At 33.9% G+C, this 14,572-nt stretch overlaps 2 protein-coding genes across 2 annotated transcripts; one reads left to right on the top strand and one right to left on the bottom strand.

Moving 5' to 3' along the window:
* Positions 1–6,005: 6,005 nt before the first annotated feature.
* Positions 6,006–7,919, top strand: BAG7 (BCL-2-associated athanogene 7). The gene is made up of 3 exons (XM_079027161.1): positions 6,006–6,908; positions 7,049–7,330; positions 7,413–7,919. The coding sequence occupies exons 1-3, from the start codon at positions 6,216–6,218 to the stop codon at positions 7,626–7,628; spliced, it is 1,191 nt and encodes a 396-aa protein (XP_078883287.1). The 5' UTR covers positions 6,006–6,215; the 3' UTR covers positions 7,629–7,919.
* A 797-nt stretch (positions 7,920–8,716) lies between these two features.
* LOC145090848 (uncharacterized) lies at positions 8,717–10,731 on the bottom strand. The gene is made up of 4 exons (XM_079028903.1): positions 10,477–10,731; positions 10,227–10,353; positions 9,724–9,794; positions 8,717–8,842 (listed from the first exon to the last, which is right to left on the bottom strand). The coding sequence occupies exons 1-4, from the start codon at positions 10,594–10,596 to the stop codon at positions 8,717–8,719; spliced, it is 444 nt and encodes a 147-aa protein (XP_078885029.1). The 5' UTR covers positions 10,597–10,731.
* Between the last annotated feature and the right edge of the window lie 3,841 nt (positions 10,732–14,572).

The following is a 14,572-nucleotide window of genomic DNA, read 5'->3' as shown; positions in this document are numbered from 1 at the left end:
AGTCGGGTTATGGAGTCATACTTGCAATAATAGTTATTAGACTTATCCAAGTGGGAGACTGTTGGATTAGGTGTCTAAGCCCATAACTATAATTGGTATGTACTTGACCCGAGAGTAGCATGGTCCATTTGGGTTGCATATCACCAGGACAGTTTGATAGGATGGACTTTTGAGAAGAGGTTATTTATGATTAGTTAATATATTATAAGGTCTAATATATTAATATGAAATCACATGATTTAATTAGTATTGATCAATAATTAATTTGGAATTAATTTTGTGATCAAAAGAGACTAATTAAATTTATGGGGATTGATTTGGTAAATCATTATCCTTATGGTGTGAGCCAATGGTCCATGATTCTTTAGGTTGGGCTAAACCCATGTGACAACCCATGGATGATCCATGGAGGTTTAAACCCATGGAGCCTAAGGAATATGGAAGACCGTGCACATTAGTGTTTACATTGTGTAACCCTAATCTTGCCACACTATATAAGAAGCTCCTTCGCATCCAAAATTGGCTACTAGATACCCTAGTGTTCTTGGAGATCATTGAGCCGATTTTGGTGCAAGAAATACTCTCTTAAAAGTCTCCTTTGTTCTAGGTGTGTTGTGATTCCATTTGAGTTGCAACACTGGGGGCACTAAGTTCTTAAAGGCCAAACTTAAGAAGTTCTACAAGCTACAACAAAGAGGTAATTATATAACACTCTTTTATGTTGATTATGCCATTTCCATGCTAGTTGTAGGCTTAATGCTTTGGAAACAATATTGCATGTATAATTAGAGAAAACATAGATCCAAAGCATTTAGGGTTGTAAGTGCACCATAAGATGTTGTAGTATACTAAAACCCATCAGGTCTTGCATACAATTTGTTTGGAGCCACCACCCGGTCTTTCATATAAATGCCAAGGGCCACTCCTAGTCTTCCTATATAACACAAGCCAATGGGTCAGTATTAGTGTCTTCGACCGCCGAGTACAGTAATGAGACTCACCTGAATCACGATGCTGACTAAAGCCCCGCACAACACCACTACGATCACAACCAACAGCTCTATCCACCAAAATATGGGTGCAAAACACCTCCTAACAATCCACACAAGGTAAACCCTAAGTCTACCTTCTAAAAATATAGATTGACCAAAAAGTCAATGCATGCCAAACGTCAACGGTTAAAGTCAATGGCCAATGTGACTTTAGTCAACCGCCACGTCGTGGCCACCTATGGGCACACCGTGGCCCTCCAACAATAGTCCATGACGATATTCCTTATCGCCACGCCGTGGCAACCTGGTTTCATGCTGTGGGTACTGAGTCTTCAGCCGCTTAATGGATTAAGCTGCCTCCCTCGATCCTAAGGGCTCCAAAGTTTAGATTTGGTCCATACTATTGTCTATATGGATAAAGTTTCCAACTTTATCCATTAAGACACCCAAAGAGATCAAGATCTCAAACCCTAAGTCCAAATAAAGCCTAAGTCCATGATGTCTTAATAATTAATTTGTTAATCCAAAAAAGTACTCAACCCGACTCCTCCAGAAAGGTTTCTAATACCAGATCTATCATAAAGGTAGAAGCTTTATAGACTTGTGTGTCCAATACATTTCTAAGATCCATCTTAGGTCAAAATATGAACTCTAAAGGCCAAAACTTAAGCAAATGACAAGATCTTCCATCAAAGACTAGATCCATAACATATAATACTCTTGGGACTCAAGAGAGACATAAAGTTGCCAACTTTATGAGCTCTTTCCCCTCCAAACTTGCTCAAACATTAGGAACATGGGACAATATTCAGGATCCAACCACCAAAAGTCATAAAGTTTGGGCCTTTGATACTTACAAAGGTCTAGAAACAATGAGAGATGTTGATGGTGTTGCTTCCTTGCAAAAACCAACAATAGAGCGCCTTCTACTCTTCATCCCCAAGCTAAGAAAGCTCCAAAAAGCTCAAAAATCAAACAAGGGATGGAGGCTAGGGTTTTATGAGGTACAAGAGGGATTGGAAGTTGATAAAGAACTCTAAAATGGGTTTGGAGAGCTTTAGATATGAAGGCAACTCTAAAAGAATGATAAGCTTGGGCTAGAACAGTTGCCACGTCGTGGCAACTCTTGGTCACTCCGTGACGACTCAATAAAATATGTGTGCCATATATTCAATGCCACGTCGTGGGCATCCTTGTTCCACGCCGTGGCACAAAGTTTTTCCCAAAACTTCATCTTTAGCCCTAGAGAACAAAGGATAAACCATACTGGAACACGGGTGTTACACCTTTTTTGCATATTTAGAATTCATACTTAATAAATAAAACCAAGCTTGAGTAAATAATTTTTACGCCGAATTAAATTTGTGAATACAATGTATTTTTAAAAATAATTTTACGAAAATTCGTTTATAAAAACCTAGTTTAACTGACCCCTCCTTTTTTTCCGAACTCGTCCAATAAACATGCTCACCCCTATTTTCCATTATCGAGTGATATATCTCATTATACCACACATCTTTTTTACCTTGATCAACTCTTCATATTTAATTTTTCTTGGTTCTTGATTTCGACTTGAACTTCACTTGGATTTGACTTTGAATTTCAGATTTCTTCAAGTTGCTTGATGTACAATTTCTAACATATATATTGACTGGACACGAATTTTATTTTGAGGCCCACCATATCTCCAATACTTCAAAAATAATAATAAATTGTATGGATATAACAAGAGTTCCCTCCCAACCTCAAAAGGCACAAAAACTATAAGGTTCATTACTTCAAGGAAAGAAAATGGTTATTCAATCTAGGTCTATGTCATTTAAGGACATTACTCCTAAAACATTGTTTGTTTTTCCATCACACACTTCCATTGTAAAAATTATCTGTTGGTTCATATTTCAAAAATATTTAAAGCGCTTTCTGATATGGAAAGATAATTCTTGGAATTGATTGTAATGAGACTGCTATTTTCAATTCATATCGCACTTCATCTTTACAAAGTTGTCGGATGTAAATAATATCCTCATCTAATGTAAAATATTTCAATTTTTTTTCGTTTTTTTCTTCAAAATTTGTTTTAAGCAGAAAATAAAAAACTAAAATAACTAGAAATAAATCTTTTTGGATTTTTTTTTCTTGTTTGAATGCAGAAAAATAAAAAGGAAAATATTTTTTGCATTCAATAGTGAAAACTTAGATCCTAAGGGTGTATGCAAACATAGGGTTTTATTTTTCCGCCCAAAAATATGTTTTTGTTATGTATAAAACCCATCAGATTTGAGTTCGAAGACTTAGGCTTCTAGAAAAGTAATGCAGAGAGGCTGTTGATTAACTTCTTATGTGGCCCACTCTCTGAGAGTCTTTTCTACTTCTTCTCTTGCGTCACTCATGGTTGATTTTTCAGATTCTGAAGTTTCTAGTGTTTTAGATTTTTCAGAATGGATTTCAGAAGAGCTTGTGTGCTCGGTGATGGGATGTCAAGTCCACCAAAATTACACCATTTGTTTGCAAATAAAACGTAATATAACGGTAAAAAGGGGTATCGATCCCCGGAGAAATGGTTGTATTCAATCACCAATGCAATCCAAAAGAACTATTGTAAATAAACTAACTAACTACAATTGAACTAAAAGGGGGTGTTATGATTGCTTGAAAACTAAAAGACTTGAATAACTAGAAAACTCGCAATTAAGCAAGGTGATGAGATGCTCAAATATTGAAGAGAATTGGTAAACCAAGGCAATTCAACACAATGAACCTTTGTGTGTTTATCATTAGGATTAAATATGAAGCTTATCATTCATCCCAAGTGGATTATAGCAATCATGAAGCATCATATGCCAAGATTCCTCATAGGTAGTATGGAGGTTGGGGAAGCCCACAACACACCTTCTTAATCAAAATCAAGGATCCAATTGAAGCAATTGAACCCAAGAAGTTGATTAGCCTTAAAAATGAAGGAATCCCCAATTCCTAGAGGATGTCAATGCTTACACATCCATAAAGGAGTTATGATTCATAAGCTAGAGATGATTTCTACCATCATAAAGCCCTTGTTCTAAGTAAATTCAATGATTCAATGCCAAACCAAAGAAATAAACCAACAATTGTTTATTCAAGTACCAAACTCATGATCAAAGCATTAAACAAGCATAAGAAATATGAACTAGAATCATAGACATAAGATAAATGATAAACGAGGATAAATCCTTCAAAAACCCACAAACATTCTAAGGTTTTAGCCAAGGTCTACCAAAATAAAAAAAAAATTAGTCACTCATGGCAATAAAATAACAATCACAAAAGTCTAATTGCATCAAGAAACTAACAATTACTTTGGAAGATAAGATGTGTATTCAAGCTCCTAAAATCGCCTCCTCTGGTCTCAAATGGTGGAAAGTCGAATTGATAGCTAAAAGATCCAACCCTCAATGTAAACGGTAAGCCAAATGACCAAAATTCCCAAAACTGGGCAGTTGCGCGGGTACCAGCGCACGTGAGAATCTACCCACACAAATATTGTTGGAATGCTATTGGCTCATTTTTCCTCCACTACACCATTCCACTACTCAGGATTCCCTTGGTCCCCTCCATATCCCACATGATTCAAATTAACCAATCATCTTTTAGCTTATAATATGGATACTCCAAGCCCAAAATAACAATCCATGATCCATCTTTACAAGTCCACTTCATCAAAGTCTTTAGCTTTTTAAGCCAAAATCTCATTTAATGGATCTGTAAAGCCTAATAATGCATCGGAAGCCCACAAAGCCCATTCCAAGCTAATCCACAACCGCAACAAGCTCCAAAACCCTACAAAATACCTCATGCAAAATAAAAAGTCTCCGGTACGATCCATGATAAAGAAAATAAATAAAATACAATGCAATATTAATAAAAAGAGCTAAAAATAGTAAAATAAACTAATAAAAATAAGGAAATAAAATAAGCTATCACTCGGATTTAACTGAGGATAATGTGGAGTAAGTTTTAAAAGGGCTATCAAAAGGTGAAGATTGGGTACTTTCAGAAAAATGGAAAAGTCGGATCTGGTTCGTTCCACAAGGGACTGCCTTGTGGTGTGGTGATTTCTCGAGGTATTGAAGAGGATTAACCAAAGAAGCTAACCGATTATTTTTTCTTTGCTGCTTCTTTCTTTAGTTTCATTGCATTTCTTTCAATTTCTGGATCAAAAGTTAGTGGTGTATCCAAACGAAAATTTATTGACATAAAACTATTAGAAGTACCGTGTCCCCGACACAACTACATCCACTAGCCTTAGGGTGTAGGGAGTCATTTCCTTTCAATCCATTGTTACATCAGTTTTTTCCTTTCATTTCTCTTCTATCTTTTCCAACCCATAACACATGAAAACTTTCTATTTTCCAACCCACTAACTTTTGAATTTTAAAATAAACACAAACTAACAAAAAATTATATAAAACTAATTTGCAATATATTAAAAATATACAAACTAATTAAAAATACAAAATTATTATGATACAAGTATTAAAGAAAGAAGTACAAGTAATCAATCATAGAGATTAAATGGTTAACGGGTTGCTTAACCCGACCCACCAGTCATGACCTGCTAGCGAAGGAATTACAACTCGGACCTCTTTCCCTATGACTCTCTTCTTCCTTACATCCCGTGACAATGGCCACGACTCAACACCACACACAAGGTGGGGGTGATTCTTGAACGTTATACACATGCGACGTACACAATACTCATACATCATTACAGCTTAATGATGATCGGAGGTACTCTAGAATATGTATTTACCATAGAAAGGGCAAACTTGTAAAAGAGACATATGCTTAGAAGTTTTGGTGGATAGATGTGGAGTTGGTGAAGGAAATCTGATAGTACAAAAAAGACAAAAATCTCCACATGCGCCCCATTACTAAATTATCGCCGTACATAAAGATTCCTTTTTCTATGTAAACTTTACCCTTCAACTTTCTCCTTTCGCTTGTGCGCTCTTCACACCAAATCTCATCCACAAATCTTTTCCCAATAACGTTTGTTTAGTTTAACCACAACAATTCACAACTACGGTAGATTTTTTAATTTACATTTTTTAATAACTTTATGTGATTAATAATGGTTAATTTCCATTTTTAGCCCTGACACCAGCACAACCCTCGGTTTTCCTTATCTTCTCCATCCGCGTCTCTCTCAATCATTTTCAGAACATCCGCCATTGAAATCCAACCATGAGTCGATCCAGCAAATTTGATATCATTGATTACTACTTATCTGAATCATCCACTATTTTCCCCCCATTTCCAAAACCCTTTGCGCTCCTAAACCCTACTTTCCCCTTTGAAGCCACCACTGAGCTTGATCTAGCACTTGAGCTCTTAAACCCTACTCTCCCCTCACTTGATCTCATGTCTCCATTTGATGACATCGACACCATCACCGATCTGATTCACGTCGAGAGGAGGACGCCATTCGGCACCTCTACAGCTCGGAAGATCATCACCAGGCGCCGATCAACAACAGCGGAATTGTACCTTAAGTCACTTTCCGACCGCGTCTCTGCTCTCGAGCAAGGGTTTGATCTGGCGAACGACGAGAAGGCGAAGTCCGATCGGAAGTACACTTGGACGGCGGAGATCAATTCCGAGAAGGACGGTTTAGATCGGAAGTTCAAGTTGACAACAGAGATCAAAGGTGGGAAGAAAAAGGAGAAGACCAGTAAATGGACGGCTGAGATTAAAAGGAAGGGAGAAGATGCACGCAAGTACACTTTCACCGCGTCAACTGCCAATGCTGCCATTGAAGATGATAGTGGATCAGAGAAGAAAGAGAAAGACAAGAACAAGAACAAGAAGAAAGAGAAAGGACCTCGTATCGTAGAAATCCAAGGTTCACCTGATCATGGCGCTCTTCTCATGAAAAAGGTTTCTACCCTGATCCTTCAATTATGTTTCCTTACTAATCCTTCACATCGATAATTCATTTAAACCTTAATTGATCATCATTTAGTTGCTATAGAGATCAAGATCTGTCTCTGTGGATAACAATTTGAATATTGTGATAGGCATTTGGCAGAGCATTGGAGAGGAACAAAGGGAAGAAGAAGGAGTTATCACCTCAAGATGCCGCCATGTTTATTCAGATGACTTTCAGAGCATATCTGATAAAGAGATCCCAGACTCTCCGTGCTCTACGTGAGTTAGCTGTTGCAAAGGGAAAGCTTAAGGAACTCAGGACTCTGTTCAACAATTTCTCATACCGTCGCCGGGTGGCTGTCGATGCAGAGGAGAGGCAGAAGTTCTCTGAGAAGGTCATTGTGCTGCTTCTTACTGTTGACGCCATTGAGGTAAATTTTGCAAATTTTCTACCATTGACATGATGAGTCTTGTAATGTGTAGTTTTTGAGGAAATGGGTTTGATTGTGGTAGGGGGCTGATATCATGGTTAGGGCTGCAAAAAGGTCGATGGTGGATGAGCTGGAAGCAATGCTGGATGTGGTGGATCCGCAGCCAGGAGGTGGTGGTGGTGGGCGATCACTGTCCATGAAGAGGAGGACATTCGACATGCCAGATGGTGTGATCCAGAAGGAAATAGCACAAGGTGTGGCTGAGGTTGTACGAATGCTCGGACAAGAAGAAGAGTGATTGATTGGTTTTGAAACCTATGAAGCTTCTATGGAAGTCCATGTCCTTCGATGATGTCATGGTAATGAAAGACATGCTGATGCTGAGTTATTGTGTTAATGTAAGACATGCTGAGGTTGTAAGGGACAACTGTAGTTTCATCTTTGTGTGTTGTTGTGTTGTGTGTGTCTTATGCTTCCATTTTATGGGAAGCACGTATTATTTTGTAAGGTTTGGCTAGTCTAATATTGTTGAATCTTGTAACCAACAATTGATTGATGCTTACTTGGTTACTTTTCTTTTCTTTTAAAAGATACTCCAACTCTATAACTCATATGAGATAGTTTTTAGCTGAAAATATAACTTTTGGCTTATAAGCTAGTTCATAAACAAGTAGCTATTGGTAAAAACTAACAAATAATATGGGATTTCATACGTGTCAAACACAACTTTAATTTCTTTTAATTAATATGGGATTTCCTGTAACTCGTCTAGGGTATCTCTCGCTCATTTGAGATTTCCAATAACTCTGTAACTCATATGAGATTTACTCTAACTCATTTGAAAATGTAAAGATGAAGATAATTTTTTTTTCAACCTTGAATAGTATGAGCTTATCGGCTCGGCGCATGAAAAAATCGCAGGCCAATAAGGAGCCCCTGCATTTTCAGTGACTATTTGGATAATTTCTTAATTTTTTTTAAAAGTTTTTGGCAAACATTCAATAAATTAGACTAAATTTGTCTTTTATAACAAAGTATATGTATCACTCTCTATAAACAATAGAATTCATGCTAGACATTAAGCAACAACAATGACAATAGCTTCTTCTGCTTTTTCTCTATCTCATCGAATACTTTGACTAATATAAAATAATAAAAATATAATATCAAGCATTTCATTCTTGAAACATTCGACTTCCAAACGCTCTACATTTGTACATAATTTCTAAGGGTACGTCTATCAATACTTATCAAGAATTCATCTAAGACTATGGAAGCGTGCACATATATATATATATATATATATATATATATATATATATATATATATATATATATATATATATATATATATATATATATATATTAATTAATTAATTAAAAAGCTCATTTGTTATGTATTGGTGCTTTCCGGTGAGGTGGTTGATAGTCTGTTACTACAATGTCGTCATTTTCTGAATACTTAACTTCTTCTTTTCCAGGGTAACGAGATACAATTGGTTTTTTTGAATCCTACAAATACATCAAAGACACATAAATATTTTATTTTGTGTGTTCATATCATTTTAAAAACCGGTTTTAGACTTTTAGTCATCTTAATTCTTAAATAAGTTTTCTACTTTGATTGCATACATTCTAAATTTATTTATTTAAATATCGAAGGATGCTAAAGTCACATGGTCAAAGGTCAAGGTCAAAAGCCTCCTTACATTATGGAAGTCTTTTACCTTCTAACCAACATTTTATTCGGAAAAGTGGAGCCAATGTTTGGTTGATTCGAAATTCCAAGCAATAAAAAAATCATATATAATTTACATCAAAATATAAGTATACCTGAATACTTTTTTTTAAAACAATTATTTGTAGCTAATTTTGAACAAAACTAATGTATGTTGTTTCGGTGTGACATATTTTAATACATTTTTAACTTTAACAACTAGTTTGTTATATATATATATATATATATATATATATATATATATATATATATATATATATATATATATATATATATATATATATATATATATATATATATATACCTGAATACTTTTTTTTAAAACAATTATTTGTAGCTAATTTTGAACAAAACTAATGTATGTTGTTTCGGTGTGACATATTTTAATACATTTTTAACTTTAACAACTAGTTTGTTATATATATATATATATATATATATATATATATATATATATATATATATATATATATATATATATATATATATATATATATATATATATATATATAATTGCATTAAAAATAATTCCCGACCAAATTATAAAACTTCTTATATATAATCAAAATTCTGAAAATTTATAGGTAGGATCCTCCAGGTTTGTGGGTACCGTGTTTATTAAAAAAACATATATATCAAATTAATTAACTAATACCTCTACATGTTTTCCCTTTAGCAAAGCCACATGATGGAAGGAAGAAGATTCAACAATATCACTTCCTGCATCTGCATGCCAATCATTCTTGCTTAATTAGTTAAAAAAAGACAGTTATAGAAAACTAGATATAGTTTTTGAAATAATCATTTAACTATCGGACCAAATTCCATTAAACAACCCAAATATCATTATAAATCACCAATCATACAAAACTCATTTACAAACTAACAGATTTATAAGCATGACCAAAATCAATAAAATTTTGTAAAAAAATCACCATCTTTATATGTCTCATGATCTATAAATTTCTATAAAATATAAATCTCAAAAACGATTAACCAATTAATTGTGGGAGGGTGGGCGCGTTCTTGGTCTTGAATAATCCGAATAAAGCACACCAAGATGTTCTTTGTGAGATGAAAGTGAAACAAAAGATTTGGTGTGTGGAATTAGATCCACATCACCTTCGTCTTTAACAAGTACCCCATGAATCTTCTTACCGTTTTGTTCATTTCCTGTCAGCGATTCTCCAAATTCAGCCTTTGAAAATGGAGTTGCAGGAGGTCTTATAACTGGAGCCCGTGTTCTTTCAACCATCTCATCGCCACCATTAATCTTTTCCGCGATCTGTTTACAAATTGAACATGTAAATATTAGCATCTTCTTCCTTTTATCATGTTTACATGAATACGATAAAACCCTAAACTTATAAGAGGTTGTAGAGAGAAAGAGAAAGATGGAGAGAGAAACCTGAAGATGATGTGATCTTGTAGAAGATCTATGTTTAACGACGGTAAGAAGAAGACGAGCGTTGGAGGAATGCATGCAAATAACTAGAAAAAAGGAGGTAAATAAAACTAGAGAAGCCATTGTAAACCAAGCAAGGTCGGCACTTGGCAATAAATAGAGGAGGAACCACCTCTCACATCAAATGTTTAAAAAAAATATTCAAAATAACTAAAAGGTTTTTACGTGAGGAGATTGAGAAACTGGTTTATAAGTTCATAAATCAAAGAAAGTATAAAACAACGACAAATATGGGCAAAAAAGTTCCAATTTCAAACAGGAGAGAGCTCACAACCAACGCACCATAAAAGGGCTCTGTGACCCACGGGCCAATGTATGGAAAACGATGGTTTGCCCAAGTTGTCGGGCCCAAACTCCATAATCTACCATTTTCGTTTTCTGAAAAATTGGTGATTCTAATTATTCACGTGTTTTAGGTAAATGACTTAATGGGTAATAATGTATGGGGATAATGACTTAAAAATGTAATATATTTTTCGATTATGTATATATCTGGTTACTGATTTTTTTTTTCGTCCGCATTTAACCCTTCAATTTGTTAAACTGTACATATTTAGTCATAATAACCGGTTACTCCAGGTTAGCCGAGAAAAATAACTTAATAGGGTAATATATTTCACATTTTGTACATATTTAGTCCTTAATATTTTTTGTTCACATTTCGTCCTTAATATTTTTTTGTTTCAAAATAAGTCATTTTTGTTTTTGTACTCATTCAGTATTTATGAATGATTACTTTAGGTTTTTTTCACGACATCTTATGTAGGACAATCATTGATGACGTGTTTGGGGCTATTGATGCTTATGTCCATCGCAATCTCGACTGTTTGGATGCGTAGATCTTGTGGTTTGGATTAGATCTTCTGTTCTAAACGTCGTAACTTCTTCATACAATATCATATTTTAATGATCTTTATATCCACATGTTCGGTTTTTGAATCTACTACAACTTTCATTAAGATTACTCCCGTTAAAATGTAATATATTTTTACTTACGATTTTATAAAAAAAAACATCCATACATGCATTCATAAAAACCTTTTGGATTTAAAAATCGTAATTAAAAATATATTACTTTTTAACGAGAGTAATCTAAACGAAGTTGTAATAGGCTAAAATACGAACGCATAGATATAAAGATCGTTAAAATATGAGATTGTATGAAGAAGTTATGACGTTCAGAACACATGATCTAAGCAACCAAGTAGTCGAGATCACGATGGACATAAACATCAAAAGCCCCAAAACACCTCATTAATGATTGTCTCACGTAAGATGTCGTGAGAAAACCTAAATAAATCATTCATAAGTACTGAATTAGTACAAAAAACAAAAATGACTTATTTTGCAACAAAAAAAAATATTAAGAATAAATATGTACAAAAATATTAAGGACTAAATGCGTACAAAGTGATAAAAATATATTACCTTTTTAAGTCGTTTTTACCGGCTAACCCGGAGTAGCCGGTCATAAGGACTGAATGTGTACAGTTTAAGAAATTGAAGAGGTAAATGTAGACAAAAAATACTTAGTGACGATTTATATAAAAATCGAAAAATACATTACCTTTTTAAGTCATTATCATAATGTATGAGTGTATACAAAGTTTTTTTCTAAAGTGAATAAACCGGTTTGAATAAATTTAGATGAACAGTTTACCCGACATTCAAGATTTTATAATATTTATCAATTTTAATATGAAAGGGTTGAGAGAAATTTAGAAAAAATAAATAAATAAATAAAATGTTAGTATGCTAATATATTGAGCCATATTTTTTGGCTTAACACATTACATCCTTATATTCGGGTCAACTCAAAAATAAATCTACATGTAAAATACTTAAGTCGGTAAGTCTATTAAATAATAATAAAAAAAAAAAACCGTTTAAGTTTCTAATACAAAAACTTTTGAATGACTCCACGAATAAAAAGGTAAATTTCCATTATTTTATGAAATAGTAAGGGGTTCTTGTCATGTTTAAAAATTAAAAAATTGGGTTGAAAAGACACACACATGCAAATGAAGGGTTTTGACAAGACTTGTGAACTCCGATACCAAATATTCATACGTTCAAGAAAGGTTTGTGCCCTCCTTGTCCCCCATTTCCCCCTCATCCTTCACTTTCAACATTTTGGCCATCGATACTCACTCTATCATTCTCTGCTCATGCTTCATGCTATATTAACTTATACTACTATCTAATTAATAAATTAATCATATTTCTTAAGAAATTAATGACATATATATATATATATATATATATATATATATATATATATATATATATGATTAATCAACAATATAACGTGATATAGTTATTGATTGTAACCAAACGATAACTGATCGTAATATATACTTTGCTGATGTTTTAAGGATCAAATGCAAAAGAACAATGTGTACTTATCTATCTATATACTTATATTATCTTGTTTTCATTTTATTACATGTATTTTTATTTCAATTTTCTTATTAATGCAATGTACTTTCAGTTTCCTCTTATTACGATATTATGCCAATATCGACCAAATATAGCAGTTAATTTAGTTTGCATTTGCATTATAAGGTAGATATTTTATAACACAATGTTATAATAGGAATAAATGATGGTAGAACGCTTTGATTAACATATCACTGAAACTGCGCTACTATTTTTGCATTTAAAACATGGGGGTTTTGTAAGACAGTAATACAACTCATTATATTAATTTGCTATCATGGACCCACACATGCCATTAACAATGTTTTGCACGCTTGTGAGATTTAACTTTATAATCTTTAGAAATTTTTTAGCCATTTGTAAGGCCAGTGGGACAACTATATGTGTGGTTCAAGTGAAATTGAAATTCAGGCTTATCTTATAAATCACCAATGGAGATAAATGAGTAGGGTTATAGGAATTTGTATGTGGTTTAAATGCAAAGATGAGGGGTCGATGAGGGATGCACAACCAAACCGGATCCCTGATTTGAAACCGATTTGATCCGATCCGAAAACCGGCTATTGACCAAACTGGACTGAATAATCCAGTAGAGCGGATCCAAACCGGTTCGACATTTTAGATTGCAAATCGGATTTAACCCAGGATCTTAAACCGAATTCTAAAAAAACTGGATCTTAAACTAGTTATGTTTATAAGATCATTGATTCCAAAGATTAATAATCTGATTGTTGTCAAGGATTTCCATCCTATTAGTCTCATCGACATTCAATAGAAGATCATTGACAAAGTGTTAGCTATGCGTCTTGCTATTCTGATTGATTGTGTTGTTAGTTGCAAGCAGTCTGCCTTTGTGAAAGGATGACATATTCTAGATAGGCCGCTCATGGTAAAAGAAGTAACGGAGTGGTATAAGAAGAAACAAAAAAAAAAAAAAAAAAATTGATGTTATTGAATATTGATTTTGAAAAGACTTTATGATTCGGTAAGTTTAGATTGTATTGATAGTATGATGCAATTTATGAATTTTGGTGGGAAATGGTGATCTTGGATTAGAGCTTGTCTGATTTTGGCTAGGGCTTCTATTCCTATAAACGGGATTCCTACAGAAGAGTTCCAGTTACATTACATAGGGGCCTTCGACGTGTATACCCTTTATCTTCGTTCCTTTTCTTGCTTGTTATGGAAGAGATTCATGTTGTCATTGAAGATGCTAAGTCTACTCATATATTTTTTCTGAAGTTCAGTTGGGAAAAGGAGATTTCATCTGCTAAAATTCGTGGAGGTCTTGATATTGAAAGTTTGGTGGCTTTCGTTTTTTATCTTCTCCTGAAATGGAGATGGAGGTTCTTGAATAATGAAAATTTGTTTTGGGTTAAAGTTATGAAAGAGTTGGATGGAGTTACTGGTGACCTTGACTAAATCTAGAACATAGTTACGAGTTCAAGTCTGTGGGCTCGGGTTGTGTATTCTAATTATCAGTTTCATAATTAGGGTGTGGAGATGGACTCATTTTTAAAAAGAAGATATAGTAATGGAATGGATACTAACTTTTGGCTTCATATCTTAGTGGGTGAACAATAATTATCTTCTCGGTTTC

This window comes from Lactuca serriola, chromosome 2 (assembly GCF_051521515.1).
Source record: "Lactuca serriola cultivar US96UC23 chromosome 2, Lser_US96UC23_V15, whole genome shotgun sequence".
Classification (NCBI taxonomy): domain Eukaryota; kingdom Viridiplantae; phylum Streptophyta; class Magnoliopsida; order Asterales; family Asteraceae; genus Lactuca; species Lactuca serriola.
Note: the sequence above shows the minus strand (reverse complement) of the source record. Positions and strands in the feature narration are given on the sequence as shown.